Raw genomic sequence first — 24455 nt, 5'->3', positions numbered from 1 at the left:
AGGTTTCAAAATACTCACACTGGTTTTCTAGCTCCTGAGAGCACCAGAAAGGAGGAGTCAGAATCCAACGAGAATCCTTCCTGGACCTCCAGAAAGCTTAGTTTCTTCTGGAAGGTTAGAACTTTTGTTATTCTGTGAATGTGTCAGACATATTTTGGATGCAATTCATGGATGTTTATATCTGGGAAGTTCTGAAAGTCTTCATAACTGCTCGGGCATCATTAAGATGCAGACAATTCCAAGATTGCACAACTTGACTTGTAAACGCGTGTTGGGATGACCCTGGCTCTTTATGGAGAAACCCATAAAATCTCCACACCTTGGCAGTTGGACAGAATATAGATTTGAAGATAACATTTTGGGACATTATGGGAATCAACAACCTTTTCCCTGTGCGCTCCAACTTTTACTTTCATTTGTGGTCCACTGCTGTTCATCCTTCATTACCACACCCTGAAATTATAGGTATTTGTAAGAACGTATATTCATATACATTGGGTTGTTATTTTGCATATTGTATTCCAAGCCCATGCATGCAGAAGGACAATTACCGCTCTACCTCAAGCTCACTGAGTATGCAATCAAGACTCATTATGCCCCTGGTTCTCATCCTATTCACACCCTTTATGTCTCAGAACAACAGTGAATGGAGAACAAGGTATATTACAGGATATGAAGGGTGGAAGAAGTCAAAGGAACATGCAGAGAAATTGGAACCAAGAAGCGAACAATTTAGGTGAAAGTAGTTTGCAGAGTTTTTATGTATGAAGTTCGAGAAATTTTACTTTGTGTTGGATCCGTTTCTTAAATCATGATGCCTTGGGTCTGGCATAAAGCTATAATTTTCAGAAGGCTCATTTCTGCAAAAGCTTATGGTTATGGAGAAAAATCAGTGTTTCTAGGCCCATGAATCAGAGTCTAAAAAGTCTGTTTGGATATTTAAGGTCTCATAAAATATAACATAGAAAGAGACTTGTGGAGTATCAGAGCTGGAAACAATCATGGAAACCAGATAGTCCAGCCCCCTGCTTTTAGCAATGAGGTTACAGAGATGAGGGAGATTGAACGATTTATCCAGATTATGTGGCTGCAAGGAGGAGCAGAGAGCCAGGACTAGAAAAGACCTCCTAACTCCTAAGCCAGTATATTTTCAAAATTATCACACATTACTAATCATTTGGAAGCACTGACCCAAAATATGAACCATGGATCATAAGTGAGAAAATCTTAGCAATAGTAGAAACCTTGGAGGTCATGTAGCGCCATCTCCCTCCTGATGCAAAAGTTCTCTTGGTGACATCCTTGACAGATGGCCACTAGTCTCTACTGGCTTAACTCCGAGGCCAGAAAGCTCAGTACTTTACAAGGCACCTTGTTTCGTCTTTGGATAAAAGGTCAAATTCATATTTTAAGAGCATCAGTCAAGAATGAGTGAAGGTGACTAGAGGTGAATGGCATATTTTCAGTGATGGTGAGAAGTTTTCTCTCTTTATCATCTTAAAATGAGGATAATAATGATGACCTTCTAGTGTCATTGTGAGGATTAGCAGTGCAGTTTATAAAGCATCTACCATAGCGGTTGCTTCAAAATAAGAACTCAAATTATAGTCATCATTGGCTTTTATCATCATGATCCCATTTTTTTGAAATTATGCCCTCTGGAGTAGTATAGACTATGTGTAATCCTACAAATATTTGAAAGCAGTTAGCAAGTCTTTTTTCCTTCAGACTAAATATTCCCTGATTCTCTTATGGTTCTTCCTGTGATGCGTTTTGGATGCCTTCATTGCTTTCATTCTCTCCTATTTGTCAATTTCCCCCTTAAAATGTGGTGGCCAAATGTGGTCAGTTCAGCATGCTCTACAGTGGAATAATTACTTCCCTTGATGTGGACATTGCACTTCTCCTACAGCATCCTAGATTTATGTTAGCATTTTTAGAGGCCAGATCACAAATTTGGCTCGAGTAAAACCTGATTCTACTACCCAGAACATAAGCTATACCTCCCAACATTGTGTCAACTGCAGATTTGACAAGCATGATTTTTACATCTTTATCCAAGCTGTTGATAAAAATGTTGAGCAAGAAAAGGCCAAAGGCTGAGCCTCGAGGAACACCTCCGTTCATTCTCTGAATATTGAAACCCATCCGCTGATTTGATGACACTGTTTCACCAGCTCACAATCTATGTACCTATACTAGCAAAAATAACTCCACAAGATGTAGTCACTCATTGTGTTTTTGAAATTGGATATTTAATTTATCCAGAGGTAAAATGCCATTCTTTTATCAATGAAGACAGGTTTTGAACCCATAATTGGGAAAATGTGAACTCAGAAAATAATTTCATGTTTGAGTTACTATGTAATGCTTAAAGGAAAAAAAAAATATCTTCTCTTAATGTGAAATGATAATGCTTGCTTAATTGTTTATTTTTCCAAAATGTTTTGAAATTACTGTCTGGGTCTGGGGGGAAGGAGAGTGGAGAATGTGGATTTCACATGTGGTGGAAAAAGCAGATTATTGAAGAGTTAGAATAAAACCTTTAAGAGCCTTTCCTGGGCAGCCCCGGTGGCTCAGTGGTTTATCGCCATCTTTGGTCCAGGGTGTGATCCTAGAGACCCCAGATGGAGTCCCACGTTGGGCTCCCTGCTGGGAGCCTGCCTCTCCCTCTGCCTGTGTCTCTGTCTCTCTCTGTGTGTCTCTCATGAGTAAATAAATAAAATCTTTTAAAAAAGTAAGAGCCTTTTCCATCTCTGGTGGGGTCACAGAGACAGAGATGTCTTAAATGTTGGTGGGAGAGGATGTGAGGTATATTCCTAGGTTTTTAAAATTCTTTTTGATGGTTCTCATTAAAGAGTTCGTTCCTTCTTTCTTTTAACACACTTCCATCTAAACAAAGCAAACCAACTTCTTTGTGCTATAGCACAGATCAGTTTTTCCTGGTTTTCATGTGGAGATAAAGAATGGCTGTTGCCAACCTTTAAGCCAAAGTGCTCAAAGATTCAGAGCTCACCTCTTGGCATCTTCCTCCCAGGGCTCATTTAATATTTTCTCAAGGGCTTTACTTTCCAGTCTACATCCCATGTTTGTGGCTTTCTTCTAAGCTCCTGTCCTTTGTATTTCTCTAGCCCATAATCAAACAAATGCCTTAGTATCTAAAACTCTATTACCACGAACATGCTTTGAGACCTCAAGGTAAATAGACAAAAAGCACTCTCAACAATTCGCCAGGGTAAAAGAGCTCCTCATACTGAATATTTTAGGAATGTCATTCCATAGTTAACTCAGTCAGTATTTATTGAGCACTTATTATATGCCAGGCACTGATCTAGGCAACAGAGGCAATGGGGAAGAGATTCAGATTTAGTCTCTTCTCACATTCTGCTTATGCTCTCTAGGAAGAGACATATTAATCAAACCAAAACAATCGTGAACTTATACAAAGTACTGAGAAGGAGAAGGTGCCCTTCACTGGGAAGACTTCAGGGAAGTCTTCCTCATGTGATACTTAATCTGAGATTTGAAGGTGGGGTCTGGGGAAGGGCACAGGTAGCAGAAGACAAAATATCCCAAGCCCCTGTGCTGAAGTGGAGCATGGGTAGTATGAGGGCAAGAACATGCTAGAAAGGTGGAGTGAAGAGCAGAGAGCAGGAGTGAGAATAGCGTGAGATGAGCTGAGAGAGGTAGAAAGGGTCCCTCACAGGCCTTGTAGGTCACACAAAGAGTGCTCTCAGTGTCATCTGAACCATGAAAGCCATCTAGGAATCTTGTGGGGTGGGGAATAGGAGGGTGCGGTTAAGCAGGGAGAATTGTGTGATGTGATCAGTTTTGTCTTTTATAAAGATTGCTGTGGCTGTATATGGGCAAAAGGAGAAAAGGAAGCCAAAGCGACAAGACCAGTTAGGAGACCACTGTCTAGTCCAGGAAAGAGGATGATGCTGGTTGGGTGTAGGTTGGTGGGAGGTGACATGGAAGGATAGAAAGAGATGAAGGATACATAAATTGAATTGTAATACTCGGGAACTGCAAATGGGAGTGATAGAAAAGAGGTGTCAAGGGTAACTCAAGGAGGGCTCACATATGTTATATCCTTTGGCAATTTAAATATTATTAGTTTAAATTTTAGATTATTCAACTCTATTCATAATCCTTGATAGCACAGCACAACAGAAGTAATTCTAAAAAGAAAGTCTGAAATCATTCTGTGCCTCAGATCTATTATTGGCAAAGTAGGTTACTGTGAGCAAGATGAAAAATTGTTGAGTATCTCTAAGGATCCAAACAACGGAGAAAAGAAAAGTATTTATAACTGTTGATTTTGTCAAGGCCTCATTGAGACCCCGGGAAATGTGTTTGTTAAGGCTCACTTTCAAAAAAAGTACCACAATTATCTTTATTTTCAGTATTATTTTAGTTCAATTCTCTATGTCTCTAGACCCTATAAAAAGAACGTTAAAAAAAAAAAAAAACACTTAAAAAAAAAGAACTTAAGCTTATCCCTACACTGCCACTCCAACACAAATCACCATTTCCTTTCATCTTGCTTTAACCAACCACAATATTTTCCCATGTCAGAAAAACCTTCCAGTGTATAAGAGGAGCCTTTGGACCGTGTGTGTGTGTATATAAGCCTGTTCATGCCTCTGGGATCCCACGATAACACAGTCGGCTCACAGCCTAAGCCAGGTGCCCAGTTTCCATCTGGACTCCTGACAAACTGTGTGGTCAGGATTTAGAAATCAGAAATCTGGGAAAGGTGCAATGTGATGGACACAACCACCCCAAATACCATATATGTTATCACCATCATTTAACACATAGTGCAGGAAATCCTGTTCTTTGCAGAAGAACTTCAAAGAACCACTTCTGGTTCTCCTGGGTAACATTTATTTTTTTCTTTGCTAACCCCAAAGCGCAGACAGATATATATTTTCCTTCTAGTAAATTGCTGGTGACACTCCATTTCTTTCCTGCCATCCTCAACCCATTGTCCAACTGACCTCTCAAATTTCACTACCCTTCTAGGCTGAAGAGCTATGCTTAGCTGTTTACCGAGGCCCACTTACTTACTTGGCTTTCCACTGCACTTTCCCTTTCTTTTCTGGGCTCTGAATTTCTCACCTTTTAGCTCCGCCATATTGATGAGACAACTTCTGCCCCTGTGAATCTGCCTCTGTCACTCCTTTTGTCCCAGTGACTTTCTTTTCTAGAAAGAGCTATCTTTTAAGATAGCTTTACCTTTCATGTTTTACCTTACTGTTGCATTTTAAACAAAGAAACCTTCATTTGGGTCACCAGAAATAAGCACATGATATTAGTTCCCTTAAGTGACTCAGATGTCTCACTTATGCCTTCACTAGTTTATTCATGCAGTGTATATTTACTGAGTGCCTACTGTGTCCCAGGCACCATGAGAAAGAGAGAGATATGAACACAAACATTCTGCATTCTAGAGGAAGACAGTGAACAAATAAATGGACAAGCAGTCATTGTTCTGTATTCCATTATTCCATAAAAATTGTTAGAGATTGATTTTCTGAAAATGCAGCTGAAAGTTGCAACCTAGGCTTTTAGCATTGGATTCTAGACACCCAGTCATATGTTCCAGTCATCTATCCTCACTCTCCAGGCAGTTGAGCTTGGGTCATGAGTACCCAGATTATGATTTGGAAAAGTAGTAGTTTCCTGGGGAGAAAAAAAAAAAAAAGTAGGTGGTTGGCCACTCTCATAGGGCTGTAAAAGAAACAATAACCTAGTGTGTGTGTCATTCAAAGCAGGATGCCGAGCACCTCTTCACTAAATCATAGTATTGTGCACTTACCACGGAAATCATTTTCAAATGCGGTATGTATCACACCAAGTCAGAGAGGATATGCACCAAATGTCCCTGATACAAACCTCACGTTGGGATGGTGACAGTGATTAGTGAACTTCAAGATATTTTGTAGTGTGCCTTACTGTTAGGGTAAATAGTTATTTTTCATCTGCTCATAGTTGTAACTTATAACAAGATGGATGGATCCATAGCTTGCCAGAAGCCATAACTCTTTATTTAGTTGACATGACCAGATTCCCAATTTCGTCCTCTGAGAGCTTGAGAGTACAATAAAACATTGACTTCTGACCATCCTCTTTGTCTTCTCTGGGCAGAATATCTCGATGCATAACACAGTTGGTGGGGCCATGGCGGGGCCCGGAACTCACCAGCTTGGCAGCACCAGAATGCCCAACCATGACACCAGCGTTGTGATTCAGCAAGCCATGCCGTCACCCCAGTCCAGCTCTGTCATCACTCAGGCACCTTCCACCAACCGCCAGATCGGGTAAGGAGACTTCTTCGGCTGTCTCTAGGGTCTGGCTGGAGCTCAGAGAGTGTTCTGGACCTTCTCCTTGTTTCTGGTGCTCAGATTGGATGAGATAGAAGTTGGTGTTCCTGGCAGTGTGATATCACCTGGCACCTAGCGTGATGCTTTTAACGGGAGAAGGGAGGGGAGTCCCCATTTGGTGGAAACTGTCTGATCCTGAACTTTGGGGAGCAGAGCAAGTCATTCTGTGTCTTCGTTTCTTCAGATAAGATTTGTGAACTTCAAGATGACTAGAAAACATGTTGGGTGTTATGGAAAGCAGAGCATAATTTTCAGGACAAATGCTTGAGGATGGTAGAGGGAAATTTCACCAGCTCACTTTCCTCCCCAACACAGTATGTCCCTTTTTTCCTAAGATCTGCTGAGCCCATCCCCTGTGTCTTCTACGTATTTCCATTTCTCCTTCCTCTGATTATCCTTCTTTGCTTCTTTTCCTTGTTAATACCTTCTTATTGCTCTCCCCTTCTTCCTCTGTATTGGTCCAGGCTCATTCCTGGAGTAGACAAAACAAAAAAAGCAAACCCTTTCCCCCTCATTTATGTAAAAAAGACAATACTGTGGTGTTGAGCAAAATTGGTATAAAAAGATCCTGTCAGAATCCCAGATACTCTGTATTATGGGATAGAAAGAGTTTTCACAAAAAAAAAAAAAAAAAAAAAGAAAGAAAGAAAGAAAGAGTTTTCACTTCTGAGTCTCATGGGACAGCTCTAGCCCCTGGCTACTCAAGAGTGTGGTCTGCGGACCAGCAGTCAGGGCATGACCCCTGAGCTTTCTCAGAAATGCAAACTCTCTGGCCTGCTTCCTTATCTTCAGGATGATGGTGCCGTGTCTTCTTTCCACCCTCACAAGAGCAGAGTGAAGAGGAAATAAAAGATTTAAGAGCAGTTAGGTTCTTAGGAAGAAAACGTAGTAACTTAAGCCAGAGAGCCCTGATAAATTTATATTGCTGGAAGCTGAGAACTACTTGCTGTATATTCCCAGAATTCTCTCTTTAAAATAGGAAAGGGAACTTCCTGTGTTTGGTATGTGCATCAGAATTTAGTGTGAATATCAGTTGAATATTAGATATGGCAATTAAAAAAAAACCCCCTAGAAGCTGACCCACAATTTGCCAGTGTGTCTTTCCTGCTTTGTTTTGTTTTAGTTTTAAGATTTTTTTTTAAAGTAATCTCTACACCCAAGGTAGGGCTTGAACTCACAACCCAAGACCAAGAGTCGCATGTTTTACCAACTGAGCCAGCCAAGTGCTTTCCCAACTTTGGTTTTAATGCTTCTAAGAATTTCAGATCAAGAGTGAGTATCAAGAACAGCACTGGCTTATTCCTCCTTGGAGTGCTTTAGAAGGGGTACCTTGTCTCTCACATTTCTCAACTTACCAGATGGGTTGTGATTTGTGAAGACCCATCATTAACAAATGAGAGCTGTGGGCAGTGACTGTTTTGTGAGTTTGTCATGAGTACATTTGATTTCCCATTAAAAAACATAGGATATTAATCTGGCCACTTGAATGCTTGGCTTTGTTGGAAGAAGCCAGTGCTAAATTAGCTAGCATCTCTGTTAGATATTTCTTTTCTTTTCAGATGACTGTGGGAGCAAATATTGCCACCATCTAAAGCAAGAACCTATAATATACTAATGGGGTGGGTTCTTTTAAGACAGCATCTATATCTCAAGGGACTCCTTCACTCTAGTGGTTTGGCTTTGGGCAGACAATTCACAGTTAGGCCTGCTAATTATAATTATTTTATTTTTCTTTCAAGGGGGAAAAAACATAAAATGTGTTGGAGTTTACTAGCAGTTTTATAACATTCCTTCCCTCCTGGAGTCCCCCTGCCTTCCCCTTACCCCTACCGCAACTACCCTCTTGGAGGCCCTTAGGATTCAGCCATTGTTAGTACAATGCTGGTTTTTGTGAAACAATCTTTTAAGGGTTAGCACTAAATTCTAAGATGGGTGTTGACTCTGTCAATAATTTACCCAGCTGGCCCAGGGCTGTAGAGTTGGGTGACATTTCTAGGCTGTATCACTGTGCCTGGATGGGTTGGAGTGTTTCTCTGGTACATGTGACCTCCCAACCCACTCCATCTTCTCATTTACTCCCAATCCTGGGGTGTTATGTATGTCTCTATTGGTGTGTTCTAGGAGATAATTGTCACTTTTGGGACTCTGTCTCATTGCCAAGCTTGAGAGAAGCTGTTTCTTTTCTGCAGAGCCTTCCTTCCCTGTCGTGCTTACCATGTTGATTCCAACCCACACATCCTGTCATTTCCATTTTCTCCATGTGACCCATCCAAAACCTTGCCCGGATGGCCGTGGGGGCTCAGCAAGGAACAACCCAACCCATCTCACCAGTGGATTCAGAATGAAACTCTAGGTGGTAACATTTGGGGATGGTTTGACTCTTTTATTTCTCCCAGCAAAGAGGAAATGAGTACTTATTTTAAAACATGAGTTCTCTCTGGAGACTGTGTCTTTAAATGAGCATTTGAAATTGCAGATAGATTTTTTTTTTGAGACTGCACAGAACCATATTGTAGTAATATTCTGATTTTTATCACAACCTCAAATATTTAAGTGTCAAAATCTGGCCAAGCCACCTGCAAATGTTTGCCATGGCTACTGGCCAACAAAAACAGCAAACAGCAATGAAAGTCTTCATTCAGGCTCAGCGCTTAAGCTGCATCCAGGCAGGGAGGCTGGGACCCACCTGTGCCCACGCACGGTGCTTTTTTGCTGCAGCCAGTGGGTGTGTTCACGACTGGAACTCTGTGGGAGAGGGAGAGGGCCGCCTGTCTTCTGCTCCCCCTTTTTCCTTTCCTTCTCCCAGTGCTTGGCTTCTGCTGCCAGCCTTACTTTTGCTTTCTTTTCGGCCCCTTCTTTTATGCTGTATTTAAACTTAGAGGCTTGAATGTACTGAAAGTGGTATTGACAAGGAACGGATTGGAAATGGGAACAGCACTGGTGTCTGGGGAAGATTTTAGGGGGACTAAATGTATGCATTTTTGTAAGCATTTGATTTTCATACTTTTTGAGCAGGCACTGAGCCAATGTAGACTAAAATGGGTGGAAATGCAAAAATCCAAAGAAACAAACTTAAGAGTAGGGGGATAAGCAACACAGGCAACTTCCGTGCTATCCCATATCACCCCCTACCATGCCCTCTGTCCAGTTCTGTCAAAGTAACGCTGTTATCCCAGTAGAAACTGGAGGTAAGTATAAATATCCCAAATTGCACTCGTGTGGTTAGGCAGGCTAGAAAAACACTCGGTGCTAGAGAGTGTGGGAGGCATCCCCAAACTAGAGACTACTTGTGCTTAGTCAGACTGGCAGACACTCTGTCGGGAAGAGTGTCTTTGGCTGATTGATGGTAGCATTTTAGGAGATAAGTTTTCCAGATGGAAAAAAAAAAAAAAAAAAAGAGTTGAGCCATGGGCTGTGGAGGAGACACGTGAGACAGAAAACAAGCATGTGTTAAATATAGATGAAATCGATTCAGCCTTGGACCAAATATGTGGCAGATTCCATGCGGTATCTCTATTGCAGTCATTTTTTATTAGATATCATGTAACAGGCTCATTAATTCAGGATTAAGTCAGCAGAACCTGGGAAAAATGGTGGATGAGCATGTAGTGGTCATGTGAATTCCCTAGCTCTGTCTCTTACTCTCTGTCTCTTTCTGCATGAGACATTTTTGTAGGAGCCAATAAGCAGTTGAGGAGGTGGCTGTAATCTTAATAGATCCCAGCTTTCCTAAAGAAGCCTATTTCTCTTTATGGAGTAAGTATGAACAGGTAATTCATGCTCAGTAATTCTTTAGAAGAGCAATGAAGTTAGTATAGAAAGTGGAGATCCACAAGGATGGACATAAGTACAGAATTCTGATAGGTTGTGGGAGGCACTGCCACTATACTCCAGACATTTTCTTCCTGTGTTCTTTTTGTATTCCAAATGTTCTACAAATTTACTTCTCATAGGGATTTGGGCAAATAAGCAAGCTTACAGAGTTATTGGTGAAAATTATTTGATTGTAATAGTTTATGATATAGAAGTGTTCTATTCCTAATATCAAAATACACAAGCATTCCTACCAAGGCTTATATATGGACAGAAGATATCTGATCATTGTGGAATTTTCTAGTTAAGACATCAGGAAACTTGAAAATATGGTCAACAGCATGCATATATGAAGCCATTTGTGTATGAAATTCCTCCTTGATTTTACATCACTTATATTCCTGGCATGTATATGTCCATGTCTGTGTGATGTCTAAACCCTATTTGCATGGGTTTTTAGCCATGTAGTGTATAGACCTAATACTTAGCCAGAAATTTATATAAAATACCATAGAAGGAAATCTTGTATTATGTAAGAATAAAGAGAAGCCTAAATCATAAATTTATATGATCATAAAATATGCCTCATCATGTTTTGTGATAAATATCATAAATTGTGCCTCCTTTCACCTCACTCTTTCTGCAGTTATTTCTCTTATCTCTTTGAGATCCCTGATACTATGTATCACACAGAGTATAGGGTAGTATAGCTCAGTGGATGTGACCAAGGGAAAAAATTAATAATAATAATAATAATAATAATGATAATAATAATAAAAGCTTGTTATGTCTCAGAGCATGTTGGTGTCAAAAGCAGTGCTACCTTTTCTATCAGAGTTGCACAACTTTTTTGTAGGAGTTGGTGTTGCTGTTTGAGATGGGAATGGTGATTGAGGATTTTTGTGTCTCAGGAAAAAAAAAAAGAAAGTCCGTAAATGACTGTGTCACAGAAAAGCAACATTTAAACATTTAAAGAAGACTTTAATCAAACAGTTTTTTAGGAATGTGCTTGTTCTGTAAATGCAAAGGTGTGTAAAATCACTATGAAGAGTTTTTTTGAACTCTGCAAACCAAACTGAGCATGATTAAGACTGTCACTGTCTCCCCCCCACCCCCCAAAGGCTGCGGCTGGTGACATCGGGCCAGCTTTCTTTCTGCTGGAGGCAGCAGATCAGATACCCAGGTTGTCACTGGCCCCCAGCCGTTGGCCAGGATAGCTTGAAGACCCCCTTGAGTAATTCAGAAGAGAAGCCATTACTTCCTGCTCTGTGTTTTGCTGAGTATCATGGCTATGAACATTGCTTTATTGTTAGAAAGTTGCTGGATCTTTCACAGCCCCAAGAACATTTACGAGGGCCCTTCAGGGGGATGCTTTCTGGGAGGGTTGATGGACTTAACCATATGGCTCCCGTTAAATCCCATGCAGAGCCTTGAGAAATTACCTCTGACAAGGGGGCCAGCAGCCTTCCACTCACAGGGTTTTATGTGTGGAACGAAAAATTAAGTACTGATACTTGAGGAAATATAAGGTTTCTTAACATTCAGAAGTTGTAATACCACATGGTATTATGGCCAGATGAAGGGGGCAGAGCCAGAACACCAGAGCACATGACTGTGTATTCCAAGGAGAAGAAAAATATCCTTGCTCTTGTCTCAGAATCAGGCTCTTGCCTCGGATTCCTCAGGTGAACTTTCTAGGTCTTGGTGCTTTAGCTCCTCACTCCAGGTGAGGCACAGCAAGGCTGGTAGCCTAGTCAGTTTAGAGTGATAAAACAAAATACCACAGACTTTGGTGGCTTCAACAATACAGACATTTATTTCTTGCAGTTTTGGGGACTTGAAAGTACAAGGTCAAGGACCTTGGTCAGATGATTTGGTCAGAAGGTGCTCTTAATGAGGACCTTTGTACTGTCTTGCAGACAACTGCCATCTTGCTGTGTGCTCACCTGACCTCTTCTTTACACTTCATGGAGTTGGGGGAGAAGAGAGAGTTAGTAAATTCTGGTATTTCTTCCTCTTATAGGGACATCAATCCCATTATGAGGACTCGACTCTCATGACCTCATTTAAACCCAATTAATTCCCAAGCCCCCACCTCCTAATGCCATCACATGGGCGGGGGGGGGGGGGGTTAGTGCTTCAGCATATGACTTGGGGGAGTACACAAACTCAGGCTATAAGCAGCTTGTGTAGTTGGGAGGGAAACTTGGAGGTCACTCTTCAGTGGCTCAAACTTTTTGTTAGAAAAGCACTCAATTATCAGGCTGACAATGAAGACAAGGAAGGAAGCTGACATTTATCCAACATCTATTATGTGCCAGGTACTGATCTAGCATAGCATGTTGTTTCCTATAATTGTCCAAGAGCCCGGAGAGGCAGACATTATTTACTCCAGTTTTATTTCTCAAAGAAGAGAAGTAACTTGTCTGACATCCTTCAGCCAGAGAGATAAGCAGAATTTTGAATGTAGGTCTGTTGGCCTCCAAAGCACATGCTTTCCCTGTTCTTTTTTTTCTTTTCTTTTCTTTCCCTGTTCTATGCATAGCTGTCCCAGTGCTGTGGAAGACACATGAGCTTGTCTGACCCTTTGGGAGAATCTTCTACCCATTGGAGTTGGCTAATGCTCAGTCTGTCTGGTTCCAGTGTGAAGAGCTTCTATGCTTTCACACACCTGCAGAGTGGTCAAGGGCAGAGTGAAACACCTTGAGTTGTAAGCAGCTGCTTCAATCCTCCAGGAGAAAGATATAGGAGGTCCCTAGTTCCTAAGGAAGGGAGATCAGGGACTATCTTGAGCACATAGAGGCAGAGTTGGTCTCTCCTGGAAGAAACCAGCTGGCCAGATGCCCTCATTTGTAAGAAAACCAAAGTCCCCACAAAGAGTGACTGATCTTTTTCAACCATTTGGTTGCTCCACATTTGGCTTCTTCATCTGAAGGAAGACCCCCGTATCCCTTGCCCAGATGAACTATGACTTCCAGACTTATTCTGATTCCTACTGTGGATAAGTGACTTTGCCTGTGACCTCCTCTTGGAGGAGGATTTCATTTCTAGATCTTATGAACAGAAACCCTGCCCACAGAGTTCCAGGAGCTTCCATATGAGCCTCTCTGTGTGCATCTGCCCCCCACCCCATTTTTAGAAACAGATAGGCACTGATGAGGGTCTGATTCTAGAGAAAATAACCCAGGATCATTCAGTCTGTATCCATCATAAATCTAAACAGTTGTTCTTTTCTGCAGCATATTGAAATGCCTGGAGAACAAGAGCTTGCCCAAAGCTAAACTATGTTATATCAGAGTGGAGTCTTGGAGAAGTATTGGCCATGAGTTCAAAGGTCATAGGTTTAGGATAGTCCAGAGTCTGCCATTTAAAAGGTTTGCAGCCTTGGCCAGGTGTTCAATGTCCCTGGGCCTCAGTTCCCTCATCTTTATAAGGAAACGTTAACCAGATGATTGCAAATCAGTCCTAGCAGCAAAATTCTCGCTCAGTACTTCTTTCTGTCTCAAATTTATTTTCTCTTTTATTTTGCTTTCTCCCAGGAGCTGAGTTTGGTAAGATCTCTAGGTTATGTGTTCATGGATGTGTTCACATATCACTGTAGACAAGAACATAATTGGGCTTGGTAAGGCTTGGGAGGAGGCCAGTGCAGTCAAACAGAGGGGTCCAACATATGTAGCCAGAGATATCTGATTTCTGGGCTCAACTCCTGGGTGAATAACAACAATTTTATAATTCTGTTCCATAGAAATGAACATACCCATTTTACATTTGAGTAAAGGGAGGTTAAGAGATTATGTAACTTGCCCTAAATGGTATAGTTAATAATGAAGAACTATAAACCAGGACACCTACACTGCATGTTCAATGGGTCTAAATGAACTTGACTTCCCCAAGGTTTGGTTTCTTCATTTATAAAATGGAGAGGTGTCACTGGAAAATCCTCATGGTCCTATTTAACACTAAAAAAGTAGTGATTTTCATACAAGTTTAATTTTGAAAACTGGGCAGCCCTGGTGGCTCAGCGGGTTTAGCGCCATCTCCAGCCCAGGGCATGATCCTGGAGACCGGGGATCGAGTCCCACATCAGGCTCCCTGCATGGAGCCTGCTTCTCCCTCTGCCTGTGTCTCTGCCTCTCTCTGTGTGTGTGTCTCTATGAATAAACAAACAAAATGTTTAAAAAATTTTTTTGAAAACTGCTTGGCAAGGCAGGTTCTTTGGGGGCACAGTGCTTCATGCATGGCTATGTGTAGTATTCTTCTTTGCATTAATTTTACAAATAAATTGTTCTTTTATTGTCACTTTGCTAAAAGTAATTATTGTTAGACTCTAACAAGAGGAACACCTAAACAATGGCATGATAGTGAAAGATATAAAACAAGTCTGATGCGAGAAACCTGGACAATGATCTTGCCAGAAGCATCTCTGTGGGAAAATGCAATTCATTATCTTTTTTTCTGGCATTTTCATTTTGGGGGTTATTTTGTGGAAGACTTGAAACATGGGGCTTTAGTTTATATTAATATTCAGTGTTTTCCTAGAGGTAATCCTTGGATAAGGCTCCAAATAACTAGACAATGGGGGTTGAGGATAGTATTTCCCATGATATAAAATGCAGTAATTAACTGTACTTTTCTGTACTTGTCATAGTTTATACATGGGGATTGGCTCAATATTTCCTGTTTTCAGGACCAGAAACATGGTGCCTTGCTGGCTCACCACTGTAGGTTTCACATGGCTCCTGGTGTGATGTTTAAAGAGAGCCCCAGGACTAACTGTAATCATTCCTTGTTGAATGCCAAAAGGGGTATTAACATGGGGAAATGATTAGTTTGTGTAGTGCTCTGTAAGGTAAGTGTGTTAGGAGAAATGAATCTGATAAAGCAGATCTGGTCCTTTGTAACTGGAAGGACACTTTGTTCTTTTGAAGACTGAGCATGTCCAGGTCTCCGTGGACATTTCTGATCACTTAATGGTTTTCATATTCTCAAGTACTGTATGTCTCATAAAGTGTGAACAACTCTCTTCTGAACTGATTGGCAACTATTTTCTGAGTTAAGGGAGGACTGTTCTAAGAATTCGCAGATAGTCCATGGTGCCCATTGCATATACCATGTATTTATATCATTGGATATCCTGGGATTCAAAAGATTCAATAAGCTCTCATATATTTTTCAATATTAAATCAAATGTATTTTCTCTACCATCACTTTTTATATCCCTTCTAATGAGAATTGAGTTAAAGATTATATAAATTCTGTGAAGTTTAGCCTTTGTTGGGATATGAATAACACATAAACATCCAGTTTGGTCTTGGATTTTGGATATAAAGGGAATCCTTGATATTGAATTTCAGTCATATCCAGATGAAATTCTATGTCAGTGAGGAACAGAGCAAAGTCATTGCTGGAGACTTAAAGCCATAGCTGGTGGTTCTGACTTTACCACTTACAGGTTCTTCAAACAGACCCTTTGACCTCTCTGGGCTCTACTTTTCCATCTTATAAAAAGAAAGAATGGAACTATATTGTCTAGTAACTGCCCTCTTCCAGCTCTTAGGAACAAGTCAGTTTCTTTTCCATGACTAACACTCTACTACAACACTGCTTGGCTGATATGGATTGTGGAAGAAGAAATTCCATAAAATAGATATGTTCAAATTTAGTAGGCAGTCTAGTAATCTATTTGCCTTGTATGTTGTGCTTTTGGTAAACATTAACGTGAAATTCCTGTAGAGTAATAAACATTCCTAATGGTACCAGACACGTTTAAAAGAATTTGGAGTTTTATAGTTTCACCCCCTTTGGCAAAGTGCATTTGGGCTGGTGAATAGGCCGGTAAAATCTGTAAGATGATAGGACCCTTGTGAGTGTGGGATAGAGACATGCCGGCATGTGCTGGGGTTGCTTTTGCAGGGTTGCAGAAGTTTTCAAAGAACAGACGGCCCTAAACATCTTTGAAATGCCAGAAATGACTTCCCCAATAACCATAGACCCATCATATATTGGTTCAGATATGGTAATTCACAAACCAAATGCACAGCACTTCATAGCTGACCTCAAATCTATTATTTTCAGTCCAGAAAACTCAGAAACATTTTTGACACAATAATCATAATGACAAGTGCAACAAGAAACACCCATCACCAAGTCACCAAGCCACTGAACATTTGTCAAATGCACAATGTTGTTCTCAGAATCTGTAGGGACTGGAGGCCAAGCATTTGGCAGACTCTCAGGGATCACTGTGTAGCATGACATCTCCTCTCACTTTCCCCAATGTCTTGCTTAAACTGAATATCTGAAGAGATACAGTGTTAGTTGTTGGATTAAAGAGAAGTAGAGGCTGTTTTCACTTCAGTATTGTTTGGATAGTTTGAATGGAGCCATATTGATGAAACTGTAAATTCAGGGAGACCAAAGTCTACCTCTAACATCTTTCTATAACACTATGCTGAGCCAAGGTATATTTTTAATGACAAAACTAAACAAAAATGCAGCTTTATAGATGCATATTCCAAGTTATAGCCTCTCAAATACATTGCAAGTGTGAATTTAAGAATAGGGGCACCTGGCTGGCTCAGTTGGGGGAGCATGTGACTCTTGATCTCAGGGTTGTGAGTTAGAGCCCCACATTGGGTGTAGAGATTACTTCAAGATAAAATATTTTTTAAAATTTAAATAATCCCAACTAAACTACACTGTTAAAGGAGACAGGGCAATTTTAATATTCAGTTATATCCGAATGTAAAGTGGTGTGTGTGTGCATGTCTCTACATTCATTTTTTTAAAATTTTTATTTATTTATGGTAGTCACACAGAGAGAGAGAGTCAGAGACATAGGCACAGAGAGAGAGAGAGTTAGAGACATAGGCACAGAGAGAGAGAGAGAGGCAGAGACACAGGCAGAGGGAGAAGCAGGCTCCATGCAGGGAGCCCGACGTGGGATTCGATCCTGGGTCTCCAGTATCGCGCCCTGGGCCAAAGGCAGGCGCCAAACCGCTGCGCCACCCAGGGATCCCTCTACATTCATGTTATAATATTTTGCTTTACTGAAATGTAATGTAGGTCATTTGACGTGTATATTATCTTTTAAAAAATATTTTATTTATTCATGAGAGACACACAGAAAGAGGCAGAAACACAGGCAGAGGGAGAAGCAGGCTCCCCTTGGAAAGCCTGATGTGGGACTTGGTCCCAGGACCCCAGGATCACAACTTGAGCTGAAGGCAGCCACTCAACCACTGAGCCACCCAGGTGCCCCTGACATGTATATTATCTTATTCAATACCCTTGAAGAATTGTCTTGGGTATATTCTGTATATTGTACAAAGTATGGTTTTTCATGATGCCTTGAATGTCCCTATCATCTCTAACATGACAATAAACTATACCAGCACCTTGGAACCATTTTTAAAGAGTAGCCCCAGTGACTGACAAGTATAATAAGATTAAAAAAGAAACTCATGTAGATTCACATTAGCCCCTTTACCTAATTTTCAGAAAATTGAAACAATTTCCTCATTATCTAGAAAATGACCATTTGGATGATGGATTATGTTTTCAAGAGGAGCCACTTTTTATTTCTCTGACACCTTGACATATTGGCATGTGGGATGACATACTTAGGTGCTAATGCTTAAGTCCCTGGAGGGTGGTGACAGCTGAATCTGAGAGCCCAGGAGGAAGAATCAGCTCAGGTGGTGATTCCCTCCCTGCGAGGAGGATGGTGAATATTTCATAGAAAATTAGCTGTGATACTAACCATGGGCTTGCGGCTTCACCAAAGAAGACTTTGATTTATCCAGAGATTCCAATTTATAGTCACAGTAGAGTGGGGGTGGGAGGGCACTCATCTAGAACCCTGACTTTCTCTCCTTTCTTTGTTCCTCTTTCCCTCTCTCTTTTTTTTTTTCCTATCTCCCCTAGAAAGAAAGGAGAAATACATCACATTATTCATGTCTGCCATTTGACCATGGCTCTGGCTAAAAGTCTAGAATTGGAGAAAGTTGAAAACTTTTAACTAAAAGAAAAATGAGAGAGGGGGGGTGTCAATTACTAGACATGTCCCAATCCACCCTCATTGTGTGGATAGATGCTATTTATTTAATTTAACTCTGAAGTCAGGCACTTTGCAGGAAACTAGAGGAGTGAGTTTGTCCAGATCTCTTTTGGCAAATATGTGTGTGTCTGTGTTTGTGTGTGAGAAAGAAAGAGAAAGAGACAGAGGGAGGGACAGAGGTGGAGAGGGAGAGACGGAGAGAGGAAGAGAGAAAGAGAGACAGAGAGAGATTTTTATAAAAAAGGTGTGTGAAACTTTGGCTGCCCCACTGAAGCCACAGACAACCAACCTTATATTGGGTCCACCCCGTTCCATAATTATTACTGCCATTAGGAATAATTATTATTTGCTTCATTGAGTTGGCAGTTTGGAGCCTGCCTGAGACAGAGGCTTTTCACAGGAGCTGTAGCACACAAAGGACCAAGCAATCACCCACAAGTGCTTCAACATGTTTGGACGACGTCCTTCTCCTGGTTCACTTCATTGGGTTTCGTACACATTGAGCTTAAAATTGAATGAAAAGTTCATCAAATACAAACCCAGCATGAATGAACGCCAGCACTCAGAAAGCTTTTTTTTTTTTTTTGATGAAGCATTCTTGGTTTTTCTGTGTTCCTTTAATTAAAAATAGAAAAATAAATAATAAGTTGAGTCTTCAGTTAGAGGCTGGTTTTGAAATGGTATGAGAGAGAGAAAATGTAGAAGAACAGAGGAGCACCCAGTGGAAAAGCAGCTGCTTATTTTAGGGGGCAGTGTCTTTACAATCTTACCTTCGTATTTTTCCTGACTTATTTTTACTCCTTGCACACAAACTCTGCAGATTCCAGACTCTGTGTTGTTTCCTTTTCCCTTTGCCATATCATTCTGAAACACGTGTGCCATGGGCATCCTGCATGCCCTCCCTAGGGACTGCAGGTAGACTGTGGCCAGGGAGTTTGAACGAGTAGAACGTTCTCAGCAGAACTTGTGCCTGGCAGAAGTCTCACCAAGTCATTAAAGTAAGAAGAGCATGACAAGATGGGCTTCCAGACATTATTTTTCCCATAAGACTTCATCGGTTTCTTGCCAACGTCTGTACCAGTCACAGGCCTCCGGGCGCTTAAAGAGAACAGTACACACCCTCAAGTGTGGGGTATCTGTCCCTTCCCCTGAACTTCTTCCTTGTATCATGGCAGCTTTTGTAGCAAAAGCTACTGATCCAGACCCCTCAAGAGCCTCCTATCTGCTGAGTCAGATGAAAAAAAAGTCCCCAACAGCTTTCGTGTGACCCGCCAGACCTGACACAACTGAGTGAATGTAAGCTTTGTTTCTACTGATGCCCACACAGTCTGTCCTCCATCCCAAAGCCAACCAAGATTCCTAGGTGGGGTCAGGGAAGACCAGGGCGACCTCACTGGGCATGAAGGAGATGCCACGTCTGTGTAATAAATAATGCTCAGTAGGTCAGGGGAGGAAGCAAGTGGGTACACACCTTCTCCCAGATGTTGTGCCCAAATAGGGTGAGTAACAGGAATTCCCTCCTCTGTTCTAGGCATTGAAAAGTGACTCCTTTTATAACACATCATTAAATGGGTTCCTTGGGTGAACGCCCCTGTGTGAATAAGAAGCAAGCGAAAGTTTCACTGTAGTGATTTCTGGGGATTTGTGATCCTGGACATTATAGGTAGGAAAACTGTTTGGAGGGAAAATATTACAAAGGAGCATTCCTGTCTGGGTTTGCATAAAAAATGACAAAACAGTACTGTAAAGAGAAAGATATCCAACACTTTTCTTCATAGGAGTAAAGTTTGTCTTCGGGTAAGATTTCCTGCTAGGGTAGAATTTCTGCCTTTTCATCTGCTGTTTGTTTTAGGGACTTTGGGGTGAGAAGGAGCAGGGAAATGGTCTTCATTGGCATGGATTTTCCTAACTGTGGAATCATGATTTGTTCGTTTTCAGTGGTAACCTTCACAAGGAACCCCGTCCTTACAAAGCTGTGTGGAGTGTATTGTTCCTGTCAATCCTTAGTAAAAAGTCCCATTGTCATTCAGTGATTCTGTTGTACCAAGTCTTACCATAGGAACTGCTTATTTTAAGGGTATTTTGAGAGAAAGCATTTGATCCCTCAAGTTTTAATACTGGACTTCTCTGGAAAGGTGGTTTTTATAGTGATGGGTCTGATGTATCCTCAATTGGACGCCATCTCTCCATTCATTGACTTAATTTTAGGTCCTTTTCTATGTCAAGCAATGAAAAGAGCTTGCAGGTTTTGTTAATAGTTCCAGAATGGGGCATGTGATGAGTTTTCAGGGAGCTTCCAAACAGAGCTAGGCACTGTGGGAAACTACAACCACATTCAAGGGAGAAGACATCACAGTCTGGCATGTGACGACACCAGGGAAATAATTGTTTTCTCAGCTGCACAGAGATTTTTTCCTGAAAAAACAAAACAAAGAAACACAACTGACTGCCTATTATGAAAGATGGCCAGGTAGACCCCAGTACATTATAATATTATAATATGATGCCTACATGCACATCATAAAGGTGAGTTATTAGAATATAGGCAGCTAGGATCCACTACATGGAGCTGTGCAGAGTCTGCTCAGGGCTGTCAAGGGTTAGGGAGGTAGATATTGGCCAGGTGGGCAGGCATCTTATCTCCCAGGTACCCCTTTACCCAGAGCAGCTCCACATTTTTTCACTTAGTTGAATTTCTCCCTAGTCATTTCTTTGAATAAAGATTTCTGTAGAAAGAAAAAAGTTTGAGCAATCCAGAATTAGGAGCTTCTTTTCTCTCTATGTACTAGGAGAGAAAAAGTGAATTGGAGGATATGTGTATGTAGGTACCATGTTGAAGACCAACTTCCTGGAGAAGAAGTGATACCATCACCATCATGGAAGGGAGATGGGTTTAGGGAAAGCAGCCATGGTGTCCAGAGTGATGGGGGCAAAGTAAAATATGAAAGAACTTCCAGTGACTGGTTGGGAAGGAAGAAAACTATCTGAAGGAAAACATAAAACCTTCATGGGAATTTGTCCATTTTAATCTCTCAGGAAAAGGTAGGACAAAAACAACGACAAAGGAAGTTGTATTGTTTCAGTTCACTGTTGCAGCCGGATACATTAACACTTAGGATCGCAAGGTCTGAGGTGCTAAGACCCAGTGCCGGGCAGAGGCAGCCATCATGGCCCGAGGACACCAGATGCCTGGGCTTCACCCTCCACTTTCCATCTGCAGACCTTCTCTCTTTCACCATGCAGTTGAACTTTCCAGGATTTCAATATTTTTTTTTTCTCTCTTCACAACTTCACCTTTCCCACAGTCCGCCTGAACTCTGCCTCTTGGCATCCCTAGAAGGACAATCCCTGACTACTTCCCCCTTACGGGCTCTGTAGGTCCTGTATCCTAGGCAAGACTCAAGTGATTTCTATCTTTAGCTACCACATGTGTCCCCCAAAAGATTGGCTGAAGTCTGAACTACCACCCCCCGTCCCTCTGAATGTGACTTTATTTGGAAATAGGATCTTTGCAGATGTCATCACGTTAAGATGAGGTCATGTTGCGATTAGGGTAGGTCCTAAACCCAGTGACTGGTGCTCTTAGGAGAAGGTCATGTGAAGGCACAGGGAAGGAGCCATGTGACAGCAGAGGTAGAGTTTGGAGTGATATGGGTGCAAGCCAGGGAAAGGCAAGGTTTGCCAACAACACCCAGAAACTAGGAGAGAACCATGGAACAGATTCTTCTTCTGAGCTTCCTGAAGGAACCAACCTTGCTGACACCTCAATTTCAGACTTTTATCCTCCAGAACTCTGAGGGAATACATTTCTGATGTTTTCAAATCACCCAGTCTGTGGTAATTTGTTACAACAGCTCTAGGAACGAATACATGTGTCTTCATGTAATGGTGGACCTATTTGCTTTGCCAACAGATTGTGGTAAAAAACAAAGCTAAACAAAAACCCCTCTATCACTTTATTCTCCTTTTATTCAGCTGCATCAGATGGGCAGATAAAAACATTAAGAGAAAAAAATGACGAGAATAAAAATAATACCACTCTAGGGAACAGGTGTCTTAGAGTTGAGACCTATTTGGTAAGATAACCCCCATTCTCCATGGGGAGAATTCTCCCCATTCTCCATTCTCTACAAAAAGGGAAGGAAGAAGTTTGCTAAATCAAACTGAACCACCAATAATATTTTCTGATGAAAGATGTCATTAGAGATTCATTTCTCTCGGGCTGCAAACATACACAGCCATAAAAATCCACTTTGAGGTGAATGGGGAAGAGTGGGGTTCTTCTCTATGCTTACTCTGCTCAGTGGTATCTGCTGGATTCTGAAGGATGTACTTTTTGCCTATTGAGCTATGTCTTCCCCCATAATTTACAATGAATGGAAGATCTGAATTGCATATAGGCGTGGGGGCTTTTAAACTCAGTCTTCCAGAAGTTTTTGGTAGCGGGTGACGTTCTCTGAACATCGAAGGCAAGGGTACCAGCAACTGGCCTGAGGAAGGGTGATGGGTTTTGTTTGCATGCGTGTGTGTCTCTCTCTGTCTGTGTCTTCAGACTAATTCCTTTTAGCCCCTCAGCCCGCAGACTGGTGCTCATTTTCATGACTGATCAGGGTTTTAGCTGCTGTTTTCCTAATACATGTTTTTGAAAAAGGAAGTAGCTTATGTGGCAGCACTGTTCTTTTGATCTGTTTGCCTGTCTTAATTCTTTTTGAAGCATCCTTCTGCCTCCCTCTCTGGCTCTGAGTGATTTAAAGGAAAAATCCTGGAGTTTATATGCTCCAAGAAACCTAATGCTCCGAGAAATCCAATAAAGCCCACCGCCAGAATTGTGTTGGGGGCTGAGGGGGTAGGAGATGACCACCCAGAGCGAGAGCCCGAGTGGGAGAGTGTTAAAAGCAAGAAGACATATACCTGTGTGAGGCTGCCGTTGAGTAGGGGACTGCAACCTGTAAAAGTGGGGCTAGACTAACACTTTGAATGTTAAAATATTCCATGTTTTCCATCAGGGAAGTCTGTTCACCCCTCAGTATAATAGATACAAAGTGCTCTTCTTGACCACCCACCCCCACCCCTGCCCTTAGAAGCTTTTGGTTTGAATTCTCACCTCTTAGGAACTTTGTGTTTTTGGATCCTGAGTGATTCAGGGTTTTCTTTTTCCTAATGGTCTCATCAAATCATGATGCCACCTTGATTTCTTTAGTGTTTTTAATAAACCAGAAAACCGAAGCAATCCCCCCGGCCAAACCACTGAGTTGATGTGAAGTGACACCTCCCAAAGCTCATGCTGTTTGCGGTCTTCGTCCTTATTGGTTAGAACTGTGGTTGGGCACTTTCCAAACACATGTTTCTCTGAGTCCTGATGAAAGCCCCATAGGTGAGCGTGGTGGCTGCTATGGCAGGCAGAGAAGGGGAGGAAGCAGAGTTCCCCCAGAGCAGCTCAGAAGAACTCTGGGAGGGATCCAGGATGTTCTCACAATTTTCGTAGAATAATAGCCGCAAAGAAACTTCCTGCAGTTCAGCCCTGTTAAAGGCAACAGGGTAATTGTCCCTGCCAGCCCTCTGACAACCCCCGCTCCTCCCCAGCTGAGATCTAACACTGAACCCTTCATGTGGCTTATTCTGTCCTCTGGTAGCTTTATCAGTTTCATGAGAAGTAGAGAACAACAAGGGTGAAGAAGGAGGGTTAGGATAATTGAATTGCCTTCACCAGCAAGCATGATAAAGAGAAGTAGGGAGTCATCATGAATCTCAGGCTTTGAAATGATTTTTTAAAAAATCCAATTTAAATACAAAATAAGTTTTAATTTCCTAAGTCTTCTAAAAAGTGGTCTGTAGGAATGCCTGGGTGGCTCAGTGGTTGAGCTTCTGCCTTTGGCTCAGGGCGTGATCCCGGGGTCGTGGGATTGAGCCCGCATCAGGCTCCTCTCAGGGAGCTGCTTCTCCCTCTGTCTGTGTCTCTGCCTCTCCCTGTGTCTCTCATGAATAAATAAGTAAAACTGTCTTTTTTTTTTTTTTAAAGTAGCTTGTAAGCAAGCTTCAGTAATAATCACATTCTGGCTGGTAGCCACAAGTGGGAAAGAATGGGACACCCCAGCTGGCCGCAGGGCGTGTTTGTCCATCCCACAAAACTCCCTTCTGGTTTGGCATCACTTTCCCCACCTGGCAACTGCCTGGCTCAGAAGAGCTTCCATCTA

General features: G+C 41.7%; 1 protein-coding gene across 6 annotated transcripts in view; it reads left to right on the top strand.

Moving 5' to 3' along the window:
• Positions 1–24455, top strand: part of CREB5 (cAMP responsive element binding protein 5) — a 494841-nt gene that overhangs the window by 238169 nt on the left and 232217 nt on the right. For all 6 annotated transcript variants that reach the window (XM_077856412.1, XM_077856413.1, XM_077856414.1 and 3 more), the window contains one exon: positions 6154–6326. In XM_077856412.1, the coding sequence (XP_077712538.1) occupies positions 6154–6326 (173 nt within the window). The remainder of the gene's footprint in view (positions 1–6153; positions 6327–24455) is intronic.

The sequence above is a fragment of the Canis aureus genome, chromosome 18, assembly GCF_053574225.1.
Source record: "Canis aureus isolate CA01 chromosome 18, VMU_Caureus_v.1.0, whole genome shotgun sequence".
Taxonomy (NCBI): Eukaryota; Metazoa; Chordata; class Mammalia; order Carnivora; family Canidae; genus Canis; species Canis aureus.
Note: the sequence above shows the minus strand (reverse complement) of the source record. Positions and strands in the feature narration are given on the sequence as shown.